Genomic DNA, 17,193 nt, shown 5'->3' with positions numbered 1-17,193 from the left:
CTTCACTTCTCATCAATAATACCTTGAGTCATAACAAAGACTCTACATTTCTATTTATTGACAGTCAATCAATAAGCTATAAATAAATTTATAAATAAAAACTTGTTTATTTAAAGAAAGAAACGAGTTCTTTATCTAATTTGTTGAAGGTTAAATGCAGGTACATCATTTTGTGTGTCAAGGGCCCAATAATCGTTTTCTCACGTGTATTCAGTGCTTTATATGGGTATAGGTAGGTATGTAATTTATAAAGTACCTACTTAATCACAAATACTTTGTGTACCTACTCATTTTAATTATATCAATTTAAAAAAAAAACTGTCATTTAACATTGTAATAATGTAAAGTTGACAAACGTGGTGGTCTCGGGGTTTGACACCGTCTATAATAACGAAAAACGCACTTCCCAGCAGTGGGACAGTGTAAGAAAATTTGTTTTTTATTTATCAAAAGAATAGTAAAAAAAATCAAGTTCTATTATAAAAATACCTGTTTCGATGTCTGGTAGAGATCGAATGGTTATAAGTTCGATGTTCAGGTAGAACAGTATTATTATCACCAGTCTGTATAATAGACAGGTACTTTCACGATATCTTACCTTCTTAAAAATGGCGTAAAAAGAAGTCTCGTCAACTTATAAACTGCTTATAACCCACCATAAAACATGTATAATATTTGTATTATTTCGTAAACAAATAAAATGTATTCGAAACTAATCTTAAATTAAACATTTAATCCTTTATTTGAATAAGTAACTCGTTAAATACACCCGGGTAATTACTACGCGTACTTTTCGAGTGAAAAAACTGTTTTCCTTGTTTATAAACTGTTTGTTTGTTAACTTTACTATGTCGTGCGTGACAGATATTTCTCATTAGGTAGTTATGTAAAAATCCAAAATTAATCACAAATTAATGCATCTGAAAGAAAAATACACAAAAAAACTGCATTGGTTGAATGAAAAAGCATTAATGTGAGTAAAGCGACCGAAATATTTTCCCGCGTAACGTAAAGTACAGTAGCTGTAATTTATTGCCAGTAACAATTTTGACTTAATAGGGATGTTCTTAATCATTTTATTTTCATCGATTTATAACCTGATATAGTCATGTGATTATTTTTGTTTCTTTTAGTAGGTACTCACTTTTAAAATATTGACATTTCAGATAATGAACGTAATAATAATACGGCAATAAGATTTATAAGTTAAAAACATTTTCCTTCCCCGTAAAGTCGATTTTGGTATCTTTCATAAATGTTTTTTTACAATAATTCTCCTAAGTTATTCTTAAATTCAATAGTTAGCCGTAGTTTTACTCATGTATTGTCTTTTAGATAGATTAGTATATGCCAACACCGCAATTAAGACTAAATAAATATGGTCAATAAGATAATATTGCACTACTCGCAATTATAATAATCTCATTTACAAATAGAGCTATCTTGAACTGTAATAATGAGTTCAACCTTGCATCTTTGTAAAGAAAACAAACTCTGCAATTATTGGAGCGAAACATGTTAATATAAATAATATGTGTAAGAAAACCTAACTTCTCTGCGGTTGAAAAGTGATTAAACAAATAAGAGAAATGTTTAGATTTTCAAAAACCTTAGTTTTCCGATTTCACTGACAGGGCTTTGAATCTTTTGGTTAATACTGTATTATCTGTGGAATCAAATTATATCTGAATTATAATTTGGATAATTACTACGCAAGTAAGAGAGTCTTCAGTCTAGGTTTTTGAAATCAATCATTTTCCGATTTCATTAACAGACCTGTGATTGGTAAAGCTTTTGATTCAATTTTTATTGGGATGTATCGAGATACTTAAATGCTTTTACTCATAAATATCCAAGCTTAGTTGCGAAACACACAAAAATCATTCATCCAGAATCTTAAGCTTGTAAAAATTTAACTCGCTACCTAGCTACTTGTAATCTACATTGATGTTACATTTACAATAATGCATTTGCATGAGAAATAAATAAAAAATTAAAACTGGTTTTCACAGTTCATAATCCAGTTATAATAATAACACGGCAAAAGTATTAAGGCAGAAATATATTCAATTGTTTTGTCGTATTCAAGGTTTAATTTCAGCGGAGATTTTAAGGCTTCCGTCCTTTCAACTTTGTGTCATATTAAAATTTGATGTTTGACGGTACTAACAATAAAGTAATTTAATGCATGCCTAAAATTTGTTAAATATAAATACATTTCTTGAGGGCATTTAAAGCCCACAATCCGCATTTGGCGTGGTGACTTAATGCCTGATTTTAATATGTAGGTAACCTTATTTCTATAATATTTATAATCAGAGGCAATCGAAAATGAAAACAATCTGAACGAAGTAATCCAATAGTTGCACTAAAGAGAGCTAGGAATTTAAAATAACGATTTGACATAATTATATCTGCCATAATTGTATTCGAATCCAATGAGCGGGAAAGCCAGTGGATCTCCTAAAAAATTACAACATGCCTATAATTGAAGGCTACAGATAATGTCAATTTACAAAATGGTACCTAAACTTCAGTATCAATTATAATGGGGTGTGTATTTAACAACTATTTTACAGCTAACAACAAGGAAGATGAGTATCTATTAGTACATTAACTGTTAATTATCTTAACCTCTTTGGCCAGTGTCCAATCTTTTTCGGTACACGAAGTACTGAACTCGCAGTGTCATTGAAACTCAATAATCAATTGAACTGAAACAGTGGTTAATAATGTTTCCTTCTAAAAAACTATTGCCTAGCATGTTTTTGAAACGTTACATGCATTTTAGGGTTCGTAGGTAGGTATATAATAATATTTTTGCAAAAAGTTGTCTGAATGTTGTTATTCATCAACACTTCAAGCAACTTTGGATCTTGCTATATTGCTAAAGCATTTTGGCTAGCCATCTTACTATGGATTCCAAAAGCATAATTTTGTTTATGGGCTTAACTTTTTTTTAAATAAAATGTTACTTCTTACCCCCCGGTTTCTGAGTACATTTAACGGTAGTTTATCTATTCAATAGCGTTTTCTTGTATGAGTTTTAACGCTATTGAATAGATAAACTACAGCTAAATGTACCTCAGAAACCGAGGGTGAATAAATTAGTTCAACGTTAATAAATTGCTTACGATTATTTTCTATATCCGAAGATACTAAAAGTAAATTTGATATTGGTATTCTTTTGTAATTACTACGATTTTTTGCAGTACGAATTTACAAATATTTTTATAACAGGTCTGACTCAGAGCCATCGAACGAGGATCCGTGGTAATTATTGATGTAATGATGACATTGTCGTGTCAATAGATGTTGTCAACGTGTCAACTATGTGTGAAATATAGTACTGCACGTTTTAAGTTCTTTAGTATTTTTTGTAAGAATTATAAGTTTTTATAAATGATAAATTGCCGTTATTATCTAAACGCTGGGAATTATGCGTGTTATTATGTTGCGTATTTTACTATTGTTTACTCGAAATTCTTAAAATATTTATAGAATATGAGAATTAACGCGAACACGCATATATTATTTTACTTTGAAATACCTAACGTTTCGGCGCAGGTTGCACTCGTCATGTTTAGGAAAGTACGTTTTGTGGGTGCCGGTTGTCATTTTCAAATATCTTTGACAGTCGTTACCAGTAGTCAGAAGCTTGAAAGTCTGACAACCAGTCTCACCGAAAGGTATCGTGTTATAACCCAGGTAACTAGGTTGTAGTCTTGTGGAGGTCCGATAGTCAGTCGCTCCATGTGAAACACTATAGTATTCAGCTGCAACCGGTGAGACTATAAGTCGACTCCAACATAGTTAGAAGAAAGGTTAGGCTGACTAATATAACAGGTTAATAATAACTATCCGAAGTATGTGCGCTAAATATTCATTAGTTAAATTATAATTAGATAATAATATACCTAACCAACCACGTTTTGTCAAACGTGACATTCCTCTAACATATTAACGAATTCTTCAGTTAATTATATTTGCAAACAATGAAGCCATTTTGTTAAATTTGCTTTACAAATTACTTATTTCAATATTTTAGTGTGATTATTATGCTTTTGCGCTGTTAAACGTAGTGCTTCGTTTCGCATGGTTATTGTAAATATACTAAAGTAGTAACAGCGATGATCGTTGTAAGGGTTAAGCAATGTAGCTGGGGTCTAGTCTTCGATAGGTGCGCGTTTACAAAAAGCCATATATTTCATTTGTGCCTCGATGAGTCGATTCACTAAAGATGGGTTAAACATTTAGGTCGCGTGTTCAATTTCCAATTCGGTCCTGGTAGGTACTATTGGGCTATTCTAATTTATGTTATTCCAGTCCCCACTACTTGGGTAACAATACCAAGGCTATATTTGAGGGCTATATCGCTTAAATAAAAAAATCTTGTAGAATTGTGCATAGGTAATAACAATTAAAAATATTTCAAAACTTGCTCGACAATTTAGATGCCCGTCTAATTTATTGATATTCGAAGTTATTAAAATATTATTGAATGCAAACAGCGATGCGTTTAGCAAACTATTTGCAACATCATAGTGATGTATTTTTAACAAGAGTCCTTGTTATTGTATCTATTTGTATTGGGCTGGGAGCCAGTTACGTGCAATAATGATTGGTAAACAATCAATTTGTTGTGTACATTGTTTGTTGCACGTGGATTTTAGTGTGGGTGACTTTAGAGCGGACATTATTCGAAAGATGATTTTTTTTTATCTTTATTTAATCTTTTGAAATGCAATCGAAGTACATTTTTGTGTACTCTTTTTGTAATTTTCTTTTCTAAAAATAAGTAAAACAGATATTTCAGTAATATTTTTACTTCCATTTTCACCTAACTGGTTTGTGTATTAAAGTTAAGTGAATTTTAAAGTTTCTAGATAATTTAACCTTAGTTGTATTTTCGGTTTGTCACTTGGCAGCCGTTTTCTTCTGCCTCTTCCTAAATAGGTCTAGTGCTATTTTATCATCTAACAAGACTAACTAACATCGCTACTTCCTCATATTACCATACCATCAATTACATTTTTCATATACCTATTTAGTAAACCGTGTTCGAAACTGTTGAAGTGAGACCCCAAAAACTTACGCTCTTTATCAATACTAATATTATAAAGCTGAAGAATTTGTTTGTTTGCTTGTTTGTTTGAACACGCTAATCTTAGGAACTACCGGTCCGATTTCAAAAAATCAGTGTTAGATAGCCCATTTATCGAGGAAGCCTATATATCATTACGCTACGACCTATAGGAGCGGAGTACCAGTTAACATTTTTACAAAATCGGGGTATATTATGACTCTCTTCTGTGACGCAAGGGAAGTTGCGCGAGTCTGCTAGTAAGTAATACTTGATTTAACTACAAAAGCTATAGCCGTTACTACGTCTATATCATTCTGTGAGGCCAATAAGTTGTCCATGGACTCAGTCATACCTGATGACTGTCGTGAGTCATCTTGGAAACTATTCGTTCCGACTTAATATTCCACTAATCTTCAGATGTAATCTTAAATTTCGGACTCATTATTGTATAATGTTGTGAATCATTATTGATTCAGACAAAATATGATGAGAATTATCTGATCAGGAAACGGAAATTATGATAGACGATCTCTTTTCAGGAGTATGATTGATTCTTAACTTTATTGTAATGATAAGTACCTAATGTCTAAAGCTCTCATTTTAGTCACTTTTTATGGTTTAAAATGTTAGATATGTGTATTAGGCGATCATAAACCCTATAAAGAAACTTTTTATCTAGCCTACAAGTCACTTTTTATAGATCCCTTTTTTTAACTTTTAATAATTATATCCTGCAATCACCAAATATCGCCCTTAATATTAACACAGAATAATCAAATAGATCGATTCATTTTCGAAATGCATTATTCAATGAAATTATGTAATCTCAGTTTAAATGTGGTCAAGAATGTGATCTACAAGTAAACAAGTCATGCTAGTCCATTAATGACGCACATAGTTAAATGGAGGTCGTCCGTATTAAAAGCAATTTCTTATTGTTTTGTTAATGGGACCCTAGAATGTTCTACATGGAATGTTTTATGCAAATGTTATAAATATATCGAGATTACCACGTGAATGTTTTTTTTTAACCAACGGTTCAGTTTGTTGAGTATGAAGAGTTGTTTATTTACTTGATTAGAATCTGTGCTACGGGAATTTTACAGGTCTTTTTCTTATTTTTGTTATTTCCTCATACAAGTTAAAAAAACCCCGTAAACGTAAAATACTGTACTATACTGATAACACAAAGCTTGAGTATTAGTATTTATTCATGTGAGAAACCTTAACAAGTTATTACTCTTTTATTGAACTGCGGATGTTTTATTTGTATTTGAAACTGATAAAAATTCTACTAATTCATATGTAAAGCTGTTATCATTGTAATAAGAGCCTAATTATGAGATTTAATCATTAACACAATATTAATTATTAAGATAAGACACGTGATAAGATATTACGCAGATATATAACATAATAATTGTTTGTATTTATACTCATACTCATTATTGTTATCGACTTGCATTGACCCTTTCCCAACCTTATTCGTGCACAACAAGTTTTCTTAGCCAATCTTCCTTTGCAATTTCCTTGTTATGGCAACTTTGAATCAATTAGTTTGCTCTCTCTCTTCCTCCAGTGAAAATTAACGAGCGCGAGTGAGAAAACACGATCGTATGATCCGTCATACGAGTTCCATTGCGAATCCTTTACGTCAAAATAAGAAAACAAAACTGTTTCGCTTCAAATCGCTTCTTCTACTGAAGAAATGTTATGTTATTACCGTTTATACGGATTAAATAATACTGTTATCTGTTCTAATATTTAAAATAGTGTTTTCAGTGTTGTTTTTATTTAATAAAATGTACCAAGGACTGAATGGACTGTACTCTGATGCGCCTTACAGGTTAGAAAAAAAAAGTACTTTATGATCGTTTTGTTTTTTAATATTTATAGTAAATACGCGGGCTTGAAGCACATGGTTACAGCAATTATTCGTTAATAATGCCAATTTTCGCATGTTTGTATTAAAACTGTGAGTTTAACGCGTCTTACGTCGCAAAGTATGCCACGAGAAGTGATTTCACTTTAAGTTTCTCTAATTAGAATTATGTTATAGAAATAAAATGTTTAAATTAAAATTCTTTATGCTGTATTATCCGCTAAGTGTAGTGCAAATGTCTAGGCTTTCATTGTTATGTTGTATCATGAATTGTGTGCTTATAAAACTAATTAAAATATATTTATTAAGTGTTACTTGTAACCAGCTTATGTGTTATTATGTTTTTAAAAAGTATACTGCATTGTTTTCCAAAATTTCACATTCCTCCGGGGTAATTTTTACAGAGTATTTTCCTCTTGTTTTAATTTTTTTGTGAACTTAACTTATTTCTCTGTTTTATCTTTACAAATAAGATATAATATATGATAAAAGATCAAGCTGTGTTTTTATATAGATATTTTTTATACAAATATAATTAAACTCATGTAATTTTTATATTATTACGACAATATTTCTCCATCAGATAAAATTACAAAATTATTTTTGTTTGTATGTTGCATTTTGATTAAAGCATCCATAAACTAGGATTCAACTTTTTAAATATGTTTGGTGTCTTCTAAATTCATATCATTCTAGATTCCTTTCTCAAAAAATACTTACCAGATTCTTTCACATCTTTATAAAAAGCTACTTTTATCACTGACTTAAAAAAGGAGGTTTCTCAGTTTCACTAAATATTAATTTATTTGTGTTTGCATAAAACTTTTTAGTTTTTAAACCAATTTCTTTTCATAAATACTATGATTAAAACTTCTTGCAATTCAGAAAGTCATTACCCTAATATATAACTCAAATTTATTTATGTTCTATTAACTTATTTATATTTATTTCTTTACAGGCCGTCTATGTCCCAAGGCACGGTGATTCACAGTCAGCGGTTCCAAGAGAAAGACTTCACTGTTGCCACTCCTGAGGAGTTTGTGAAGAGGTTCCAAGGCACTAAGCCTATCAATAAGGTAAACATCTGCCTTAGTTAATGGGGGGCTGGTGTAACACTTAAAAAAACCCTTAGTCTTTCTTCCAACTATGTTGGAGTTGGCTTCCAGTCTCACCAGATGCAGCAGAAGTCCAGTATTTTGCATGGAGCGACTGCATATCAGCCTTCCACAACCCAGATACATATATACATAACCCCTCAGTAAGACTAGTTGTTGCTGGTTGGTAACAACAGCTGTCAAAGATCATTATTTATACTCTATTTTTTACTGACTATTGGTCTGTGTTGTAGGTACTGATCGCGAACAACGGTATTGGTGCAGTAAAATGCATGCGTTCAATCAGGAGATGGTCGTACGAGATGTTCAAGAACGAACGCGCCGTGCGCTTCGTTGTAATGGTGAGTTGTATGCCACTTTCAGTTATTAATAGTGAAATGATATAAAATAGTGGCTGTTGTACTTGCTTTGATTATAATTTTAAAACTATAAAACTTGCTGTTTTGATGTACAGGACACATAAACATATTTTCATGTATATAATGTGTATTTCATATAGATTCATATTATAGCTATTTACCATAATGTTAGCCTAATTCATAAATATAGTCATCACAAGCTGAAAATAAAATATCTTTTAGGTTACTATAGGTATACCCAGTGTTGGGCAAAATTTAGTTTGATTGATGATTGATGATTAAGATTAAATTATTTATTCATGACTAATGAGTAATGACTAAAAAAATTCAATCATGAGTCGTGATTGATGATTAATTAGTGTTAGTGTTAGTTATTCAATCATGACTAAAATTTTAATGACTAAAAATAATAGTTAAATAAAACTAAGCTTTTCAAGTCTACGTTCCATGACTGTTGATTTGTTAATCACAGGTTTTTAATTAAAGCTAGTTTAAAACAGAATCAGTTAATTTTTTTTTTAATTTACACAGGTACACATTTGCAAAAATAAGTTCGGGCTAATTTAGTTTAAAATAATTTAAATTGCTTTTTAAAACTACGCGTTTTGAAAATCAAATTTTATAGATAATGGAATTATCTTCTTTCAGTCAACTTAAGGTGGTGATCAGTTATAGTTTTATAGATGTGTTCAATTAAACTAAAATTATGTCACCTGAATTAATTTTTTTAGTTTAATCATCATACAAAAATACAATAAATTAGTCATCAGTCATTTAATCATTAAATGATTGATGACTAATTTATTTAATCATGATTATGATTATTATTTTTACTCATGATTAATTCAATCATGACTAAATTAGTCATGACTAATCAATTGATTGAAAAAATTAGTTGATTGACCCAACACTGGGTATACCTTTATAGACCTAGTTTTTGCCTTTGACTCTATAAACGATTTACCAAGTGGCTTAAGAACTTTATTAACAATCAAAGTTGGGTTTTCCACAAGACAAGAGTGGCACAAAACACAGATGCTTTTATATTTCTTAAATGAGTAGAGTCATAAGTAATCAATGATAATCTTGATGAACCTTATTATTAGAATATAAACATTTAGTCTATCAAATTGAATTTATAAATGAAATATTTGCTTTCCCCACTAGGTGACACCGGAAGATCTGAAAGCCAACGCCGAGTACATCAAAATGGCTGACCATTACGTGCCTGTGCCCGGAGGATCTAATAACAACAACTATGCTAACGTTGAGCTGATCGTTGATATTGCTGTTAGGACTCAAGTGCAGGTAAATTATATCTATACTAATATTATAAAGCTGAAGAATTTGTTTGTTTGTTTGTTTGAACCCGCTAATCTCAGTAACTACTGGTCCGATTTGAAAAATTCTTTCAGTGTTAGATAGCCCATTTACCGAGGAAGGCTATAGGCTATATATCATTACGCTACCACCAATAGGAACAGAGCACCAGTGAAAAATGTTACAAAAACGGGAAAATTTATGGCTCTCTTGTGTGACGCAAGCGAAGTTGCACGGGTCAGCTAGTTATTTATATAAATAAATTAATGTCCCACTGCTGGGCAAGGGTGACCTCTTGTGATGAGGGACCCGCAAAATTTACATCAGGGTTGCAGGAGGAGGTTTATTATTAATAAATAATTAAATGGCATGCTCAAGTTATATACATATTTACAAATGAAGAAAAAAACAATCATATTGATTAGAACATCATAAACATCTTTAAAGAGGAAACAGTAGTTCAAACCTTGGTTTCTGAGGTACATTTAGCGGTAGTTTATCTATTCAATAGCGTTTAAACTCATAAAAAAAATGGAATAGATAAACTACCGCGAAAAGGACTCCGAAATCGGGCTTAAATAATTTTATTTAATTTTTTTACTACCAGGCTGTATGGGCCGGTTGGGGTCACGCATCCGAGAACCCCAAGCTCCCGGAGTTGCTGCACCGCGCCGGGGTGGTGTTCATCGGACCCCCGGAGAAGGCCATGTGGGCCCTCGGAGACAAGATCGCGTCGTCCATCGTGGCGCAGACTGCTGAAATACCCACCTTACCTTGGAGTGGCAGCGGTGAGTGGGTTCAATCCTTTAGTACTACGTATACGTGTACGTGCACGTGCACGTATCACGTATAACTATAGTCCGACAACTTAGTAGAGTTTACGATTTTATTTAGTTTTTTAAATTTTTATATACAGTGCTGTATAGTTGTTTGTTGTTTGTCGTATGGTTAGTGGTCAACCTAGTGTCAAAGTTGTTCAAGCCGACCGAGAGGCCTTTGACATGGCTTAACGACTGTTATCTGTATAAAGACGGACTTAATACCAGAGTCTAAACTTTAAGTTAAAACTCTCGCACTTGTTTTCTTTGAAAAAAAAAAGAACTCACACACTAAGAATTGCTCTTGTGTCGCGGGGACTTTTACAAACAATTATTTGTAGATTGTACAAGTTATTGTTCCGTGTGGGAATCTAAACCACGATCTCCAGACGCAACGGTAGCGGCGTGGCGACCTAACTTGATAACAAGATAAGCTTTTTACTAAGTTGTCTGACTATAATCAGAGCTTAACAACGTTAATTAGTAAGACAAGTTAAAGATAATTTGAACGATAATAAAGCTTGGGACTGTGCTGCTTCTACCAAGTCTGTTTCAAAACTGTTATAATACTCTAATGTACGATGTTTTACTGTGTCCTACCTATAAGTATCCTCTTTACTTTTTTTTATTACGACTAGTTTTGTTTTAAGATATGTGACTGTTTTATTAACTGCACACAGTAAATCATCAATAAAAAATTTGTTATAATTATATTGACATTTTAAAAGAGCAAGCCGTGAGTTTCTTGCCGTTTCTTCTCACGAGCAACCAGCTTTCTCGAAACGGACCAAAAATACAATATGACTGACTGTTTCAAATGCTTTGTAAAAGGTTTATGAAATAAAGAATATTTTGAATTTGACAGAAAGTATTATTAACTCAACACATATTCTTCTATCACAGAACTGAAAGCCGAATACAACAGCAAGAAGATAAAGATTTCCTCTGAACTGTTCGCGCGTGGTTGTGTGACGTCACCGGAGCAAGGCTTGCAAGCCGCGCAGAAGATCGGCTTCCCCGTCATGATCAAGGCTTCCGAAGGAGGCGGTGGTAAAGGCATCAGGAAAGTGGAGAACCCTGATGATTTCAATAACATGTTTAGACAGGTTAGTTGTCAACCATCAATGATTTATACCAAACATTGTTAGAACCTTTTTCACTGCCTCCGTGGCGCAGTCGTTTAAGTCACCACGCCGCAACCATTGCGTCGGGAGGTCATGGGTTCGATTCCCACACGGGACAGTTATTTGTGCGACCCACAAATAATTGTTTCGGGTCTTGTTGTGCTTTGCGTCCATTGTTTGTATGTTTGTAAAGTCCCCGCGACATAAGAGCAATTCTTAGTGCGGGAGTTGTCTTTTTAAAATTAAAATCAAAAATCAAATCATTTGGCGATTAAAAATAGTGTCCAGGAGTTTCTTTCCAGCCCTTCTAATTAGCCTTATCTTCCGAACTGGCGGTAAATTCACTCTCTGTATCATTAACTATCATAAGTGTCAGCATTTGACCTAAATTAATAAATGATTTGATTTTGTTAAATTAGTATCGCGCTCGGTCGGTAGTGTATCCGACTGCTGATCATAAGTTCTCGGGTTTGATTCTCGGGACGATTTACATTAGAATTATTCTCCGTGTCCGGTATATGGCAATTATACTCTTTAAAATATAGCTTGATTAGAATGGCAGATGTCCAACTGTTTTGACTAGGGTTGTAGAAGTATTGATCAAAATCGATAGCGAAAAAATCGAATCTAAAATAATTATATTCGATTCAATTATTTTTGAATTAGCTTTTTACGAATTGTTGTTGTGAATCTTATTGTTTAAGCAAATTCGTATAGGACGACCAGCCCCACTTTTAACACCGCACGGAGACCTCTCCTAGTTTAGTATTAATTAGGATCAATTAAATAAAACAATGAAAACAGTTAAAAAAAAAAAATATTCAGTTAATGGTGCAATTCTGATGATAGGGATGAGGATGATAGTAATATAGGATGCACAGCTAATGGTGCGCATCCTAAATCAGTATCATTCTCATCGGTATCATCAGAATCGCTGGAACAATCTTGGAGATTAATTATTAATCCTTGGTCACAAATAGTATCAAAGTGTACTTCGCGATTAACGATTAATCAGTCGATTTACTCTTATCTATTGTGTCTCCTCACTAAAATTTTTGCAACATGACGTAGCCTTGTAGAGAGGTTGAAAATTATTAGGTTTATTTTTAAGACTAAAGAAAATAGTACTGATTTTTAGTTTAAAGGCTGATTGTATTGAATTATTCTGATTTCTTATTGAGGATCTGTATTTAAAAAATAGTTATAATGCTAGACAAGACAGATTTTTCGTGTTTCAATTTGTAATACTCGTGAGACGTCACTACAAAGTTGTGTCATCTGTTTTGCTTAGAACTGTCATTTTAATCAAGCTATATTTTAAAGAGTATAGTATACCCCTTATTTCTCATGACAAAAAAAATATAATAACAATACGTGTGTGTATTTCATGCACGTCTGCCTAAGCCTTCATGACTAAGAGGCGTGATGTTATACATGAACTAATTGTGCATATTGTTCTAGGTACAAGCTGAAGTCCCCGGTTCGCCTATATTCGTGATGAAGCTAGCCAAGTCTGCTCGTCATTTAGAAGTGCAGCTATTGGCCGATCAGTACGGTAAGAACATGTTCTAAATATTAAGCAAGGACATAATATTATGTTTTTATTTATAACACGTTAAAAATATACTATATTATTTAAAACAAAAACTGTTGCAAAATTTGCAATGTTATTGCATAACGAAATTGACCGTTACCTTGAATCTGAACTATCCAAAATATAGCATAAAAGAAAAAAATAATATACTACAAAATGCTAATGTGTCCAAGCCCAATCCGCACTTAGCCAGCTTGGTCGAAATAGGCCTTACCCTTCCATCGTTCCGGGTGTAGACCTTGCTCAGCAGTGGGACATGAATAGCTAACATTTTTTATATTTTATTTATACCATATTTTAGAGCATTATTTTTTGTGATAATTTGAGTGATATGATAGTATTAAAACTGTATATTTGTTGTACAGGTAACGCCATATCCCTGTTCGGCCGTGACTGTTCCATTCAGCGTCGTCATCAGAAGATCATTGAAGAGGCACCCGCGGCCATCGCTAAACCTGATGTCTTTATTGAAATGGAGAAGGTCAGACAATCTTTTTACTTAATTCTAACTACTGCCTCCCTGGCGCAGTGGTTTAGGTCACCACGCAAACACCACTGCGTCAGGAAGTCGTGGGTTCGATTCCCACACGGAGCAATTATTTGTGCGATCCACAAATAATTGTTTCGGGTCTGGTTGTGCTTTGTTTGTATGTTTGTGAAAGTCCCCGCGACACAATTCACAATTTCAAACAATTCTTAGTGCGGGAGTTGTCTTTAAAAAAAATTCATTCATTTCATCATATTCATCATCATCAAATGAATGAATTAAAAAAAAAAAAAAACTTATACTCTTTAAAATATAGCTTGATTAAAATGACAGTTCTAAGCAAAACAGATGACACAACTTTGTAGTGACGTCTCACGAGTATTACAAATTGAAACACGAAAAATCTGTCTTGTCTAGCATTATAACTATTTTTTAAATACAGATCCTCAATAAGAAATCAGAATAATTCAATACAATCAGCCTTTAAACTAAAAATCAGTACTATTTTCTTTAGTCTTAAAAATAAACCTAATAATTTTCAACCTCTCTACAAGGCTACGTCATGTTGCAAAAATTTTAGTGAGGAGACACAATAGATAAGAGTAAATCGACTGATTAATCGTTAATCGCGAAGTACACTTTGATACTATTTGTGACCAAGAATTAATAATTAATCTCCAAGATTGTTCCAGCGATTCTGATGATAGCGATGAGGATGATACTGATTTAGGATGCGCACCATTAGCTGCGCATCCTATATTACTGTCATTCTCATCCCTATCATCAGAATTGCACCATTAACTGAATAAATTTTTTTTTTTAACTGTTTTCATTGTTTTATTTAATTGATCCTAATTAATACTAAACTAGGAGAGGTCTCCGTGCGGTGTTAAAAGTAGGGCTGGTCGTCCTATACGAATTTGCTTAAACAATAAGATTCACAACAACAATTCGTAAAAAGCTAATTCAAAAATAATTGAATCGAATATAATTATTTTAGATTCGATTTTTTCGCTATCGATTTTGATCAATACTTCTACAACCCTAGTCAAAACAGTTTGACATCTGCCATTCTAATCAAGCTATATTTTAAAGAGTATAATTTGCCGATAATCAGGTTAAGAATCGAAATGTCAAGTAAACGTGAGTGTAGTGTTACATAATTTTAGGACATAGAGTTTTGACAAGAACATTAAAATTATGGTCTTTTAAAGCCAGTAGTTACAGATTAATTTAAATAATGGCCTTGGCAATATGAATTTGATTTTAACTCGATATAAGTAGGTCTATCTTTTCTGGTGATAAGTCACTGGAACCAGCTAAAACTGTTTTTGAGTCTAGTTATATTCTAAAATCGGTTTCTTTTTTAATATATCTTGATTTTTGTGTATAGGCTGCTGTCCGTCTAGCCAAAATGGTGGGCTACGTGAGCGCAGGTACAGTGGAGTACCTGTACGAGCCTGCTACAGGAGCCTACTACTTCCTGGAGCTGAACCCTCGTCTGCAGGTGGAACATCCTTGCACTGAGATGGTGGCTGATGTCAACCTACCCGCTGCGCAGTTACAGGTACGTTACTACAGTAGTAGTGAGTAGACCAAGTAGACCGAAAAGACCCAGTAGACCGAGTAGAGCACAGAGCGAAGAGACTTAGTAGTCCGAGTTGACCACAAAGCTAAGGGACTAAGTAGACTGAATAGACCAAGTAGACCACAGAGGGCAGAGACTAAGTAGACCGGGTAGACCATCTATTGGGCTAGGTAAGTACAGACATAGTACAGTATCTGTTTGAACCGATATGCCGATAGAAAAAATATTAGTCGTTGTCCTTATGATTCGTCAATTCTACTAATACACTAGTATACAAATATACCAGTAGTCCAAACCATAGACAAGAAGAAAAAAAGCAAAACAATTGAAATGCCGACATTTAGGCCATTTTTTTCCCAAAAGACCAAGTCTTCTAACTACCTTTTCTTTTCCAGATCGCCATGGGTCTACCCCTGTACCACATCAAAGACATCCGTCTGTTGTACGGCGAGTCCCCCTGGGGTCTGACTCAGATCGAGTTCGATGAGCCCAAGCAGAGACCCTCGCCGTGGGGTCACGTGATCGCCGCTAGGATCACTTCCGAGAATCCTGATGAAGGTAACAAACTAGATCTAGACTGGAAATTATGACTTTTTTCAGATACTAAGCCGCATTGACGGCAGCTCTACTCGTATTTGTCAAAGCGTGATACTAAATAGTCTTTTTGATCCCATAACTTGCCCACTGGTGGGCAAGAGTCTTCTCCTGAAATGAGGAAGGGGTTAGGTCATGAGAACACCACACTGGTCAAGCGGGGATTTCCATACCACCAAGAACTGTTCTAAAGAACTTTCAGACATGAAAGTTTGCATCAAGATTCACGATGTTTTTCTTCACCGTTGCAACAAGTGATAATTATTTCTAAGACATACATAACTTGGATAAGCCATTGTTGTGTTGCTTCGGCAACCAACTTATACCACTCGGCTATTTCTGTTTTTTTTTCTAAACGTAATAAATATTTTAATTTAATATCTAATATTTTATGTTTTTGCGCTACGAAGAGTTTCATATACGGTCAGAAAAATGTCTGTTGTTTGTTAGTTTCTATTTAACTTTATATTGAATGAATGAATTTTGTTATCATGGGGAAATAATGAATCTTCATCTTCATTCAGTGTTACTCAGAAATAAACATAATATTAACCTATCTCTATGGCCAGAAGTGGTGTCCGGGGAGCGGAATAGCTACCAATGAAACATAATCTAATGTAACTTTTTGTCTCTCAGGTTTCAAGCCATCATCAGGCACAGTACAAGAGCTAAACTTCCGTTCATCAAAGAACGTGTGGGGTTATTTCAGTGTGGCCGCGTCGGGAGGCTTGCACGAGTTTGCCGACTCACAGTTCGGACATTGTTTCTCTTGGGGCGAGACCAGGGAGCAGGCGAGAGAGTGAGTATTATTAAATCAAATTGTTTATTTGTCCATGTAGGTATTTTACAATAGGTGTTAAAGATAAGGCCGTTACACGGTATCCTAATGGATATACAAATGTTTTTTAGTAGTGTCTACTTACATCTAAGAATGTTTAATTAGGAATAATTTAAGTTATTTTTAAACTCCATTAAACCGACTTAAATATTAATTGTTTAAATATTAGGTCCGGGGGAAAAAGTCTTTTCGCGTTATAGTATGTATGAACTTGAAATAAAATCTTTTCTCTACACAAAAAAAGCTCGATATTTGGGTACCTCACGACTTCACTGAAAGAAACCTAATGAACCGTGTACTCATTTGTGATTCTTGAAGCCAAAGAGATTTCATTACAAGTTCATACATATTATAATGCGAAAAGACTTTTTCCCTGACCGAATACTTA

At 33.5% G+C, this 17,193-nt stretch overlaps 1 protein-coding gene across 2 annotated transcripts in view; it reads left to right on the top strand.

Annotated features, from left to right (window-relative positions):
- Positions 1-17,193, top strand: part of ACC (acetyl-CoA carboxylase) — an 81,574-nt gene that overhangs the window by 23,242 nt on the left and 41,139 nt on the right. For both annotated transcript variants that reach the window (XM_076132519.1, XM_076132520.1), the window contains 10 exons: positions 7,927-8,044; positions 8,317-8,424; positions 9,610-9,750; positions 10,370-10,550; positions 11,484-11,686; positions 13,166-13,259; positions 13,664-13,779; positions 15,179-15,352; positions 15,769-15,931; positions 16,604-16,766. In XM_076132519.1, the coding sequence (XP_075988634.1) occupies positions 7,927-8,044; positions 8,317-8,424; positions 9,610-9,750; positions 10,370-10,550; positions 11,484-11,686; positions 13,166-13,259; positions 13,664-13,779; positions 15,179-15,352; positions 15,769-15,931; positions 16,604-16,766 (1,461 nt within the window). The remainder of the gene's footprint in view (positions 1-7,926; positions 8,045-8,316; positions 8,425-9,609; positions 9,751-10,369; positions 10,551-11,483; positions 11,687-13,165; positions 13,260-13,663; positions 13,780-15,178; positions 15,353-15,768; positions 15,932-16,603; positions 16,767-17,193) is intronic.

The sequence above is a fragment of the Anticarsia gemmatalis genome, chromosome 28 (assembly GCF_050436995.1).
Source record: "Anticarsia gemmatalis isolate Benzon Research Colony breed Stoneville strain chromosome 28, ilAntGemm2 primary, whole genome shotgun sequence".
In the NCBI taxonomy this organism is placed as follows: domain Eukaryota; kingdom Metazoa; phylum Arthropoda; class Insecta; order Lepidoptera; family Erebidae; genus Anticarsia; species Anticarsia gemmatalis.
This window is presented reverse-complemented; position numbering and strand designations above follow the sequence as displayed.